At 46.9% G+C, this 14,161-nt stretch overlaps 1 protein-coding gene across 1 annotated transcript; it reads right to left on the minus strand.

Moving 5' to 3' along the window:
* Positions 1 to 400: 400 nt before the first annotated feature.
* Positions 401 to 13,919, minus strand: LOC143163320 (transmembrane protein 178B-like). Its single transcript, XM_076344467.1, has 4 exons — positions 13,541 to 13,919; positions 5,249 to 5,362; positions 3,852 to 3,989; positions 401 to 2,054 (listed from the first exon to the last, which is right to left on the minus strand). Exons 1-4 carry the CDS (start codon positions 13,917 to 13,919, stop codon positions 1,810 to 1,812), a joined length of 876 nt encoding a protein of 291 aa, XP_076200582.1. The 3' UTR covers positions 401 to 1,809.
* Positions 13,920 to 14,161: the final 242 nt, after the last annotated feature.

Raw genomic sequence — 14,161 nt, forward strand, 5'->3', positions numbered from 1 at the left:
TGAGAACCTCCTCTCCACGGTGCCCATCGTGCTGCCTTTGGAGCCTCCTGCTGCTAGAACTGGATTAAATCCTGCTCTGCTACTTCTGGATGAGGACCAACAGGTTATACTGCAGTAAGTGTACTTTGAAACCGATGATCTGCAGCTCACACAGCATCCCCTGTTTTTACGTGTGCAGCCAGTGAACAGACTGTACAGCTTTGTTAGAGGCTTTGAAACTTTTGAACTAACACTCATTTTGCAAGGGAGAAGTGAACACGATTCACACATGAATGATGTTTTAACTTTGTTGTTTAAACTTAACTCTGGAAGCTTTAACACCATCGCTGATGTGTATGTGAGCTCTGGTGAATCAGTCTGGTAATTAGTCAGAAAGAATTCAAGGTTTCATCCACTGAGCAAGTCTTTCAGTACTTTTAATGCCAGTTGAGAATTACAACTTCCATTTAAAAATTACACTTTTCATAAATACACTGACTTTAGCATTAAGTATCTTACATGCCACTGTATTGTATTTTAAATACAATGTAAACATCTCCAAATGCTGGCCATCTCATCTTTACCTGTGCAGTTTTTGGACGCTTGGGAGAGGGGCGGGGATGTGAGGGAAGAAAGAATAGATGAATGAAAGAAAAATGCACCCCGAAGTACTTTGGCTGATGTTCCTGAGTTAGCCCTAGTACTTGCACTGGTTCCAAGGTCCTTACTGCTCATTTTGGAGAGGGAGCTTGTTCCAGCGGAGCATGTGTGTTCTTGACACGCTATGCTCAGGGGGCATTTGACATTAGAAAGGGGTGAGTGGTGAAGTGAGCAGAAGCCACGCGTTCCTGAGGAAAATACATTGCGGTTCCTTTGGACGTTAATATTCGAGGGGGCTGTACATCTGCTATTTTAGCAGTACTGCTATTTGAGCTTGGGGAGAATTACTCATCTCCTTTCACAGAACAGGAGTTGCGCCCACAAGTTAGTTCGGGGGTGAAAGTTGATCCCGGCAGCTCAAACTATGACATACTTTCAGAAATATACCCTGGCCTCTAGTGGAGTAGTTTAAGCTGCACATTGCATACATCTCCCCATTAAAACAAGGGTATGTTCACCAAATGAGTAACCTTACCTGTGTAAGAAGCTGAGGAAAACTTTCCCCTCCTTTCCTAAAGCCAGTAAGAGTATTTTTAGAGTCTTGCTGCTCAGTTACAGCCAACTCCTTTTGGAAACAGCTTTAGTAGTGAGTAAATAGCTGATACTACAGCATGGAATAGCACAGATTTCTGATCTAAATGAATTAATACTAAGAATGGGCTAATTCTTTGGCCTAAACCTCGGCTTAGATCAAGGTTCTTTTGGGAAATGATGGCCTGAGCCAACACTAGACACGCCTGTTGCAAAAGTGTTCAAGCCAACTTCATGTAGCTCCTTGCCCTAATTTGGGTCTGAATTACACAGACCTGCAGCAATAGAGTTGGTGCGTAAACATCCCTTACAACTGGACAATAACAGGACCATGGAGGTACAGTTCAAAAAACAGCACAAAAAAAGACACAGCCTTGGACTTAATCCCTTGTAAACAGAAGAAAAATCAAAAGAACTGTTCCCCTTAAACCATCAATGAGCAAATCAGCAATAATTCAAACCTGGAGTTACTTGCAATGTCCTTATCCACGACTGGAGGCCGTAGCAGCATCCCATGGGCTGGTATTTCCACAGCTATGGCACTGCTCTCCACACACTGACGTGCCACCTCTTCCTGGTGTTAACCCACAGCTCTGCCCAGGCTGCGCTTTCCAGAGTCTCTCCTCACTCCCTCCGAGGTCACACAGCCCCATTTTCTTGTCTGGGTTTTTGTACGGATGCCCGAGAAGTGTTGAGTGACGGGGCCAATGTGCAGAGGAACCCAGCCAGCAGGGTAAGGCCCAGGCCTCCCCAGGCACAGAACATGGACCAGCCATAGCCATGACTGATGTCCTCTGGCAGCCCATAGACGTAGCGAGGATAGCGAGATAACTCAAAATTGATCCCAGCTACGCATGTGCAGAGTGAGATGATACAGCATGTACCTGCAGGAGAAAAGCAAGAGGGTTCTACAATGCCCTCAGACAGGTTAATTATGCTCTGGGATTTTCAAAGTTATGAATTTTCAAAATCAAGAATTACCCTTTTTTTTTTTGTAGTCCTACCAGTCACTCTTCTTACAAGGCAGGGGGGAAAAAAAAAGGCAAAATATGTAGGACTACAGGATACCTCACTTCACAAATAACCAATATTGCCTTAGCTCTCTCTGTTGCTATTTTGAACTCAGTCACGTGTCATGCTTCACTTCTCCTGAGACTTCATTTATTTCCAATGACTAATGTCACTGGGTTCCGGACAGTACTTGGGCAGTATCTCCTATGCAAGGTAAATAAATGAAGCCCAGGGCTGCAAAGTGCAGCACTGCTTGGTTTCTGCTATGAACATCCAGACTCCTGCCAGCTGTAGCCTAGGCCCATAGAAAGTGCCCAGGTTCTTGTCATCTGCGACACACTCACTAAGCACCTATATAGAGGAGCAAAAATGCCAAAGAACCTTATAACGCAAGGCACTCTAGTATGTCTGATACACACTAGTACACTGGACTCAAGGTCAAGGTGATCATTTTATTCTCGCCAGCTCTGGATCTGTGTCTAAATACTGACGACAGCTCTTAGTGCTGACAGCATGCCCATCATGATGGTAAGCGCAGAAGCACTCGAAGGGGATCTAGTCTATGTGTTCTACTTATAATACTTTACTGTCTCACTGCGTGCAATAAAGAAATGAAAATGTTCCCAAAGGAAACTGCAGTTAAGCAGCACGTAAGATGATCAAGGACAGCACAAGCCTAACTTCCAGCCTTCCTAGCATCACGCCATGTCAGCAGGGTGGTTTTCTGTGCAGCTGCCCAAAAAAATCACTCCTTGAGAAGGCTCACTTATGGCAAGGGAATATTTTTCTGTCCCCGTCCTCCCTAAAAAAATGGCACCAAACCAGTGTCACACCTACTTTAATTGATACAGATGCTGTTATGTCACCAAGTTCCTTGCTTGCAGCCATTATAGATTCTGACACTGGACTTCTAGGGTAGCAGCTCTGGCTTTTGAGTCTCATTTTTTTCATACTTGAAAGTCGCCTATTTACTGCTTGCAATTTAAGAGTCCCCATCCTTGCAGCATCTCAGGAGCTCACCCTTTTGGTGCATTTGTTGCTACTATGCCCCTTTCAAATAAAGACAAAACACTGCCTGTTTTTTGAGCTGAACAATCAAAGTTCTGAAAAACGTTTGGCCATGCAGAACGTCTGCTCCCAGCCAGGAGGAACAGATGTAACACCCTGGGCAAGCACTGAGCTCATGTCCTTACCACTGGGCCAATGTTCTCCAGGCTTGGCTGGGTTTGGACTTCATTGTTTTACCCAAAGATGTGAGCATCTTTGAGCAGCAGAAAGGTGCTTTACATCACTGATTTTTTTTTTTTCTTTGTTAAAAGTCCCTAGGGAAAACTGAGCTGAGCTGTCTGACAGGAACCACAGGCTCCACACAGAGCAGGCAAGAGGACCGTGCTCATTGTGCACATGGTCCCTGTGGCTATACACCAGCTCTCCAGAGCAGAAGGCTCCTGCGTACCTACAGCGGGGTCTACTCAGAGACGTGCACGTACCCATGCAAGCACAGGTCCTGCCCAGTGCTGGAAGTGGTAACTCTACGCTGTGCTGATGGTTTGCCGCACTAAAGAACTGCTTCGTGTGTTTGCTGTGGGTTGACTTTACTTTTAAGAGCACCTCCCCAGCCAGCAATACTGACTGTGGTGACTTCAGGAGTAGAAGTGAAAGGCTCTCACCTCCCATTAGGAAGAGCAGCCCAGCCACGTACTGCATGAGCTCCTGCTGTTTGCAGCAGCCCAGCACACCAATGATCCACCCAAACAGGATGATGGAGACTGCCATGCCAATGAAGCCAGCTGTCATCCTCCGCAGATCTGAGGAAAGAGAAAGGAGAAAAGCAAGAAAGACGACGTGAACATGGCGGCACCCAGTCAGGACAGCCAGGAGAGATCCAGACAGATTTAGATTTACTGATTCTAAAGTTTATACTTCACCCATGGACTTCTCCTCCTGTAGCTTATTTGGGTAGATTGCCCATTACACTGAAACCAAGGGAATCCAGCTAACAACTCCCTTCTGCTAGGCGCTGTGCAACTAGAGAGCATTTCTGTTCTTATCAAGAGGAATACTGGCCAAATATTCCCCAACATGGGACAGAAGGGGTGCATTATGAATTCAGCAACGATTTGTAAATGTTAGTACTGCAAGGGCTTTTATTTGTTTGTTTGTTTTGTGGTGTGTTTCTTTGGGATGGAGTTTGTTGGGTGAATGTCTGCTGAAAATAAATAGAAATAAAAGAAGTGAGAGGGGACACTGAAGAGAAGTAAAGGACTAAGTGCATGGAAGGCAGATAGTAGTGTGAACTGAAAAGAGGAATAGTGGGAGGACAGAAGCAGACAGCAGATCAATACAGTATGACGGGAACAACTCCAGTAACAAGCGCTAAAAAAAAGCTTGGGCACCGGTGATATGAACAGCACTTTGTCATCCATAATACAAGTGCTGTTCTTGTCTCTTCCTAGTTCAGTCTCTAGCTGGATTTCCTCAGCACTGAGGCTCACATGACAGGGGCTAGGCAGAACTATGTGAGGCAATAGAACAATAAGACAAACATAGAGAGAAGCAGGAGCAGAAAAAAACCAAATCAGTCTCAGTGACAGGCTACAGGTCAGTCATCTGTGTGGGAAGGACTTGGGCATGAGGCAGCCTGTGGGCCAGGAGGTGGTAACAGGAGGTTGCAAAGACAAACTGAGATGTTCCCTAAAAGAGCTGGTTGCCAGGGAGCTGCACCAGGTCACTGGTGTGCACACAGGAAAATGCAACAAGCTCTATACACTGTGATGCAGCACCTTTGCTGTAAGCCAGCTAGGAGTTGTCTGTCCCCAGATCCAGAATATGATTACACTTTGCAACACACTACACACATGCCTGAATTCCTGAATTCACTGCTTTAGCCCCTCCAAATCTCATGTCCCCTTCCAATTATACTGTCAGCTGCTTGCCCTTCCTCACTAACAAATATGTATTTATGCTTAGAGCCTAGTGACAGCTAGCTGATTCAGAGCCCTCACTAGGCATTGCATTAAGGCATTAAGTAATCCAACAGTCGTATACACTGCTTTGGGTTACTTACGGAGCGCATGCCACTCATCCTGCCGGATGGTGTTCGTGATGTTAATGGGTAAGTTGCGAGGCAGAGAGCTGGAGGTGTAGTGGTACTTCACAGCAGTGCAGCGCTGAATAACTCCTGTAAAAGAGACATCAGTGTGAAACAGCATGAAACCCCTGTGCCTTGCATTTGCTGCCGAGTTGGCTGGCCCAGCAGAGCTCACACAGGGGAAGCCTTAGTTCAGTAACAGAGCAAGTGTACCCAAAAAAGAGCTGTTTACTTCAAAGGCTTTGGGGATTAGGAGGGGAGGGAGCCTTGCTACAAAGAAACACCGGCAAAGAGGGAGCAAGGTGCTGACCCAGGCAGGATCCAGGAAGGAACAGCTGAAGGTAAACAGTAATAACAGTCATCAAAAACAGCTCCAGAAGCTTCCTAGAGGAACTGGTATGATCTCTTTGGGATGGCTGAGGAGACAAGAATGTGGCTGAGTATCAACAGGACTGCTTTGTCCCTAAGAAGACAGAGTTGAATCACTTTTTGAAAATTTTGAATGAATGCTGAGAAGTGAACTGCATGGGAGAAAAGTTTGCATTCACTCCAGTAGTCATTGGCTCTTTGCTTTACTTTCAGTGAACAATAGTACCCAAGTAGGCTTGTTTCCATTTTAGCTTAAAGAAAAATGTACCCCAGATGCAAATGTGAACCTACATGCACACTCTTGTTGAAAGGGATTTTTAGTTTAGAAAACAACCAAAAACAGAGATTGGTGACGAGTGGCACCCTGCAGGGGTCCGTATTGGGACTGGTACTGTTTAATATCTTCATCAATGACATAGACAGTGGGATCGAGTGCACCCTCAGCAAGTTTGCAGATGACACCAGGCTGAGTGGTGCGGTCCACACACCAGAGGGATGGGATGCCATCCAGAGGGACCTGGACAAGCTCAAGAAGTGGGCCTGTGTGAACCTCATGAGGTTCAACAAGGCCAAGTGCAAGGTCCTGCACTTGGGTCAGGGCAACCCCCAGTACCAATACAGCCTGGGGGATGAAGGGACTGAGAGCAGCCCTGCCGAGAAGGACTTGGGAGTACTGGTGGGTGAAAAGCTGGACATGAGCCAGCAATGTGCACTCGCAGCCCAGAAGGCCAATCGCATCCTGGGCTGCATCAAAAGCAGCGTGGCCAGCAGGTCGAGGGAGGTGATTCTGCCCCTCTACTCTGCTCTGGTGAGACCCCACCTGGAGTACTGCGTCCAGCTCTGGAGTCCTCAGTATAAGAGAGACATGGACCTGTTGGAGCGGGTCCAGAAGAGGGCCACGAAAATGATCAGAGGGATGGAACACCTCTCCTGTGAGGAAAGGCTGAGAGAGTTGGGTTTGTTCAGCCTGGAGAAGAGAAGGCTCCAGGGAGACCTTATTGCGGCCTTTCAATACTTAAAGGGGGCTTATAAGAAAGATGGGGACTGACTTTTTAGCAGGGCCTGTTGCAATAGGACAAGGGGGAATGGCCTTAAACTAAAGGGGGGGTAGATTTAGACTAGATATAAGGAAGAAATTTTTTACGCTGACGGTGGTGAAGCACTGGCACAGGTTGCCCAGAGAGGTGGTGGATGCCCCATCCCTGGAAATATTCCAGGTCAGGTTGGACGGGGCTCTGAGCAACCTGACCTAGTTGAAGATGTCCCTGCCCACAGCAGGGGGGTTGGACTAGATGACCTTTAGAGGACCCTTCCAACCCAAACAATTCTATGATTCTATGATTCTATACTAGGGGGTGGAGGGAGAGGAAGGTGCCTTGCCCTCCCTGTTATAAATAAAGCCAGGGTGGGGGGGAGAATAAACATGGATAGTGGGACGGAAGAGAATAGCCAGAAAGATAAAAGAGCTAAACAGTACGAAAAGTTCCCTTTAAACAATGGCTGTGGGGTCATTACCACTATTTGAATGCTGGGGCAGAAGAACCATTCAGAAACAATCAGCTGGCCAGTGAGCTAATTAAGAACAATCACTAGCAGGGAGCTTGCAGACTCAGTGATTGGCTTTGCGAGACACTAGAAAACCCAGGAGAAGAAAGAGCTTTGTGCTGCTCCCACAGCAATGGGAAGCGTGATTTTGTTCTCTAACAACATTCACTGGGACTGTACTGACCTGGTTCCTGCAAGGACCTGCAAAGAGGAAGCCCCCACTTCACAAGATTAGGAGTTGCACATAAGAGGCCCAGCCAATTCCAGCAATCAGGCCAGGGAGGGTAAGGTGATCTGAATTTCCCCACATTAACAAAACAGTGACATTTATTACTGAAGTGGAACAAGCAGACATGTAAAGAACATGCCCCAAAAGGGGAAAACTCAAAGCTAGAGTTCCAAAAGCTTCTGAGCAGCAAAGCATTTTAAGTGGGCCCCCATCCTCGGCTGTGCTTGCCACCATCCCCTTCCCCTGCTGCGGTTCCCTGCTGCTTCCCCTCACACCACAGCATGCTGGCAGCAATACACCGATACACCGATACACAGAGTTGCTGCCCTTCACCTCCAGCCATTCGCCCTCCCCCTGCAGAGCAGTGCACCCTTTTTGCGGTTATTTCAGAACAAGTCTGTAGTGCTGTCTGAGCAAATGGATCAGCAAGACAACCCAGTAACAGAGGATGCCAGTTCATTTGCAAAAGCTCTGTAAACATCTGAATTAAGAACTTAGGCCATATACAGCACATCACAGTATCTAATTAAATTTCACCTATAACTGTTGACTGAATTCAGTTTCAATATTGACATAATTTACACGTGTTGTTGAGAAATATGTCTGTGGTACAAACTAATGACATCAGATTTTAGATTACAATGCACTGGATTCATTAAAAGTAAGATCTATGCACTTACATATTCTGATTACAAAAGCACTATATATGAAGCAGTATTTTATATAAGAGCAAGGATTACTACTTTTAAAGCTCACTGAAGAAAAATCAAAGACTAGAGATGTACATCCCTTATGATCAAAGCTATGGACTCCTCAGCTAAAACGTCACGGAGAAAATCTTTGCTCTGTATCTTTTGCTCTTTGTAAACAAGAGTTTACGTGTAGACTAAAAGTAAAACCTCTCCACTTTTTTATACAAATCTGGTTATTTAGAAGTTTTCAAATATCAATTCATTCTGCCTCTGGTTTAAAAACTTTACTCCTAATCCTTTCTTCCCCAGAATTTAAAGTGCTAATTTTATGTAGGTAGCACATAAAATTATATTAAAAGAGCAAGTCTGCAAAACTAAGAGCTCAGTGTTAGTGAATTTCAGGGTTTATGCTCAGCTCTGACCTTTAATCCATGGGCTTGGTGGCAGCCTTTGATAACACCATCACAAGCCGTTTTTCCAATAAAATTTCCATTTCTCTGAGAGCACAGGCTGGACCTGCTCTGGTGTGAACCACCATAGGCAAAACAAGGGAGGCCTCTCTCTGCAGGTCTGCTAGAAAAGCTGAAACAGGTAGGCAAGAGAGTCAGGGGATCAGGGAAGAAGTGAGGGTGATCTCTCAGCTGAATATCTACCCACTTTCTCCCAGAAAATTATAACATGCACCCAGGCAATCCTCAGTAGCCAGATTTTGCATCTGCAGTCACTAGTTCATGCTTCCCACTTTCTGAGTGAATCTCTAAGTCTTATTTGCAGAGATGCTATGCACTCAAAGATAGCCAGGTACTCCATGAGGCTGCATTTAGAGTGATATGACACCTTCTTCTCTAAGTACTCAAGAAAATAGAAAAAAAAATCAAAATCAGGTTTGCAGTCTCAAAGTTATCGTGAAGTCTAAGGTATCTCAAAGGTACTCCAACAAGTCCTTTGTCCTAAGCCCTTACATACCTTAAATCCCAGTCTATAAAACAGAGACAGCATCCTGCTCTCCATTTCAGAAACCTGTTAGCAAAGTGATTTCGCTTTTGTTTATAACACACTCAGACGAGCACCATAAGAAAGCCTGCCTTCAGGCAAGGGCTTGAATAGAATGGAGTCATGTGGTGAACAAGAAGTAAGTGAGTGTTGTCTTTTTTGGCACATGGGTAAGTTGAGAATACAGAACAGAAGGGGGCAGGTGCTCATGTCATTAGCTCACCATAAAGCACATGTACAAGAAAACAGTTACACCGACAGCCTGATCCTAGCATTTCTTAGGGGCATTAAAAGAACACTATGAAAGTTGCACTGCATGTACAATTTTCTTGATTAAAAAATAAAGATAAGAAGCAATGAACTACGTCCGGCAGTGTCACGTTGACACTTTCATGGCTGAGTTACATGCCTGTGCCCTCCCACGGCCAACATTGTTTCTCACACCTTGTCCTCAACGTGGGTTTTTTTTCCCTTCAGGATTGCAACTGCAGACAGGTTCCCCTCCTGTACCCTCTCACAACCCTTGGGATGTTACATGTCAGTGTGCCTGGACAAATCTCTTCTGACTGAACACAAAGGCTGGGAAAGTTCAGAGGACGCTGGCTAGAAAGAATTTCTGGACCTCCAGATACCCAGGCAGAGCACAGGCCTCTTGTCCCTGGGCTGCCAGACACCTGGAAACCCAGATCCAGGCCTGCTGTAACACATTCAGTTTGCAATCCGGGGCTCAGCACACCCCAATTTTTTCCTCAGTTTAGTTTTCGTCTCTTTCTGATTTTGAAACATGCAGGTTTTCTTCTTTACACTGCCTATGTGCCAGCATTATGAGGAGGAAATGGAGGGGTTCTCATTTTCAGTGCTGCTACCTCCTAGCCCAGTCCTATCTTACAGCAGTTTGGCTCTCACACAGCTGGGAGGAGCCCTCTCCTTCTCACCATGAGCAAGGCCAGGGAGCAGCCACGGGCAGTTAACACAGCTACCACGTGAGGTCTGGCCCTCCACTCCCTCGTGCCCCAGGACCAAGTGGCCGCTGAAGCTCCCTGGCCTATTCCTACCATTTCTGCCCAGGATTGTGGAGACCATCACAGCTATGGGATCGCTCTGTCCACATTGTCACCCAAAGGCCACTAGATCTGGTAAATCAACCTTCCTTTAAAACATCATGATAACTCTTATAGATTGTATTTACTGAGAGACCATACTTACCAATGGCCATGACCAAACAGATTGAGTTTATTAAATATGCCACTATAATAGATGCTCTACGGACCTCACAGTCATTCCTGTAACTCTTCCAATTTATCATCAGTTGGAAAGGACGGGAAGTACAGACACCAGGACTGAGCCGTTTTCCCTCAAGGGCCTCATTACTGCCACAAACTGTTGTGTTCCTCTGCTTAAGCATCCAGTAGTTCTCACTTTCTCAGCTACATCATGGTAGTAAGAAGTCATTTCTGCCAAGTATATGTGAGACCTACAAGTGCCATCACAGAGTCTTTTCCGAGCAAGCTTGAAAAGCAATAAAATCCCCAGTTTATGAACAGTGATGAACCTTTTCTTTTTAATTCCTTCAATGTACTGGTGTTAAAATGCATGTTGTTCAAATGAACCCACCAAGCTATCCAAAGCAGCCTATCAGAATGGATCTTTCCTAATTAATCATTTTCTACTGTCACCACTTTATCAGCAACACTTTTTTCATATTAATAGAGAATACCACTAAACAACATCTAATAAATCCCTGCAGGACCTCACTAATTAGAATTCTCCATGCAAAATATTTTTTGTTGCAGCATCAGTTATCCAGTGTGTAATCCACATAGCACAGGCTCTATAAGATGATGTATAGTGCTCAAGTTCCTACACTTAGAGTCCCTCCCTACACACACAGATCTCAGTTTCCCCACCAAGTGCTTCAGTTCTTTAGCTGCTATGTTTTACTGATTGCTAATCTCCATTTTCCCCATTTGGTTTGTACATTATTTCTTCTTTTGCCTTCTTAATTGTATTTTTAAAATGAAACTATCTATCTTTTCACAGTTCCAAAATAGTCATTTTGCATTTTAAGAAAAATGCTACACATCATTCCCCTCTTAAATTTAAACATTTCCCACCTCTCAGTTTTGCTCTACATTTTTTTACTCCTGCTGCTTCCTTTTAAATATATAAAGCAAATATATTTTACATATTTTTAAAATACAAATATTATATATAAATGTATGCATGTATATGCATCATCAGCTGAAATGCTCAAGTATGAAAGTTTCCACAGAACTTGCTTTGTATTAGTAGTAGTAGATAAATACTGGATTAGAAATCCATGGAATTATCTAAATGGATACAGGCACTTATGGACTTAGTAATTTATTCAGAACTCCAGAGAGACCCAGAAAGGAAAGAAACCTTATTCCAGAGGTACTAGAAAATGAAGAGTATAAACCCTCATCAAAATTACCACTGGACTTTCACAAAAAAAAACCTATTTACTCTTCTGTCGCTAAAAACCTGTACAAATCTCTAGTTTCAGGACTATTAGGAACATAAGAAGGCATCACATATCACCAAAGAGCTAGCTGAAAACTTACTGCACATCGAGGAGAAAGTAGGACTTTCAGAGGTGCACAGTAGTGATCTTCCACTAGGAAAAAAACCCGTTTTTTTTTCGTTTTGGAGGCCCCAGATCTAGTAGTGTGCTTGAGAGAACAGCTCAGCAACAGCCACACCTGACCATTGGCCAGAAAAGGCTGCTTAATCACAGTTGGCAGAGAAAAGATAGACACAGCGGGAACAAGGAAAGACTGCTAGTAAAGCAGGTCAGGGGAAGGGATAAGAAGAGAGTCATACCTATTTAAAGATTTGACTCTACAAGAACGATTATTAATAATTTCCCTCTATAAGATAACATGTAAATCTTTACAGTAGCAACTGCAGACCTAATAGGCAAGGAATAGGAGGGAAGCAAGGCTTGCAGGGAAAGGGAAGGCCTTTTATTAGAACAGCTAAAGAAAAAAAAGAAAGTAGAAGGAAAACCTTTTCGATTCAGAGCCCCTCCAGTTTTATACATCAGACCCTGAGGAAGATCATTCACCACCCTGTAACGCCCCCGTGCATGCAGAATGCAGAGTCTGGCCTCTCTGTCTGACCGTTGTAGTGTTGGGAAAATACCTCAGAAACAGAAGTATTGAGGACCAAACTAGTATTCTTCCCATCCCTTCCCCCAACCTTTGCTAATCTCAATGGGAGCTGAAAGCATTTGGCTTCATGTGAAGCAAAAAAAAAAAGATAAATATTTGACATGACAGACACAATTAATAGAAAGAAATTAATGAGCTGCCTTTTAGTGAAATGAGATCAACATGGAAATAAAAATGAAAATGCTTAAAATGGATCCTAGGAGATTAAATAGAGAAAGAAGCTAATCACACGGCACTAGAGTTTCTAAAAGAGTCACTGCTGTGCATTGGGAAGAACGGACAAAGACAAGCTGCGCTTCACGGTGCCAGTCTATCCATCTTCTGCTGTGCAGGACTGGCGTCACAGTTGGAAACCACGCTGAAGAACTGCTCCCACTTTCTTAAGATAGCATTTCCATTTTATGCCTCAATGGAAGCACTTCTCCCAACTCCTACTCTCCCTGTGCTAATATGTACCTGCTGGAACAGTAAGTCCTGTTATTTATCATTAAACATACATGGCATTTCTTATCCTAAACTTGTTTTATATGTCATTTATTTTGACTTAGTGGGTCAGCCCACTACATTATTTGTACCATCGAGTCCAGGAATTTTATCCATACTTTGTGAACTGCTTGGCTTTGTACCGTGCACCATAATAGCAGAAGATCCACAGCTTTCTCTCTTGTCACCCCTGGAGACCTGGGTGACATCTGCCATCATGAAGGCCTGGCAATCCACTGCACCAACAAGAACTCCCCCATGCTAGCACAGGAACAACAGGTCCCTTTCCCCTTCCTGCAAACATCACAGAGCTATAAACAATACTGTACATTTCTCAGCGCTCAATAACAAGAAGGTGTCAGGGTTAGGAGAATGCCCACCAAGACCTTGCCCGAGCGTCAAGCCCTGCACTGGGCCACAGAAGGGGCTCTTTGAGGACACGGTCCCACCCAGCACTGCAGCATTTTAAGCAGACAGGGAGGCGTACAAGACCCCGGGATCGAGTCAGGGCCACGCTCGCCGCTTCCCGCACGCCAGGGACACCCGGAGCCACGGAGGCCGTGTGGGGCCACATCCGCGCCCTCCCGCCGCCCTGTTCACGCCGCAGCAGCAGCAGCAGCCGCGGCCCCGCCCGCAGACCCGGGGCCCCGGCCGGGCCGGGCCGCCAGCCGCGCTCAGCACCACGGACAGCGGCGGGCCCCCACCGCCTCCCCGCCGGGCCGGGGCCGGGGCCGTGGCCGGCCCCACCCCACCGTCGCCGCACCTTTCCGGATGAGCTCCTCGCTGTCCGGCTCGTAGCCCGCGCGGTGGCAGCGCCTCCAGAGCCCCGAGACGGTGGAGTTGAAGCGGCGGCCGCAGTGCGAGTCCAGAGCGGCGGCGGCGGCGGCCGGGGCGGGGGCCGGGGGCCGCCCGGGCAGCAGGGCCCGCGGGGGCCGGGCGCGGAGCGGCAGGTGCGAGCTGGGCGCAGACATGGAGCCGGGCGGGTCGCTGCGCTTGTGGCCGAAGCCGCGGCAGCGCTCACGGTGCCGCCGCGCATCCGTCTCGTACCAGGAGTCGGTGCCGATGGCCACGGCCAGGAGGGCGAGGGCGGCGGCGGCTAGGAGCAGCCCGGAGCCGCTCAGCGCCTGAGCCGCGGCCGCCATCTTACCGCGCCGGGGGCGGCAGGGGCGGGCGCTTCCCCTGCAGCCCGGCTGGGGGCCTCCGCCCGCCGCCGCGCCGCCCCCGGAAGGGAAACGGGGCCAGCGCCCCCCGCTCCCCGACACCGGGCCGCGGCAGGCACCGCCCGGGCCCCTATTCGGGCTCGGTCCGGCCCCCAGGGCACTCCAAGCCCGGCCTCAAAGGGGTCCCGGGGCCCCTCGTCGCCTCCCGCCTCTTCGAGGATCGG

Source organism: Aptenodytes patagonicus, chromosome 7 (assembly GCF_965638725.1).
Source record: "Aptenodytes patagonicus chromosome 7, bAptPat1.pri.cur, whole genome shotgun sequence".
NCBI classification, from domain to species: Eukaryota; Metazoa; Chordata; class Aves; order Sphenisciformes; family Spheniscidae; genus Aptenodytes; species Aptenodytes patagonicus.

Coding starts and splice junctions, on each gene's coding strand:
- LOC143163320 (XM_076344467.1), bottom strand. CDS start 13,919: ATGGCGGCCGCGGCTCAGGCGCTGAGCGGCTCCGGGCTGCTCCTAGCC. Junction 5,363..13,540: donor CGAGGAGCTCATCCGGAAAG/GTGCGGCGACGG, acceptor TCTCTTTTACAG/GAGTTATTCAGCGCTGCACT. Junction 2,055..3,851: donor GCTGCTCTTCCTAATGGGAG/GTGAGAGCCTTT, acceptor TTTCTCCTGCAG/GTACATGCTGTATCATCTCA.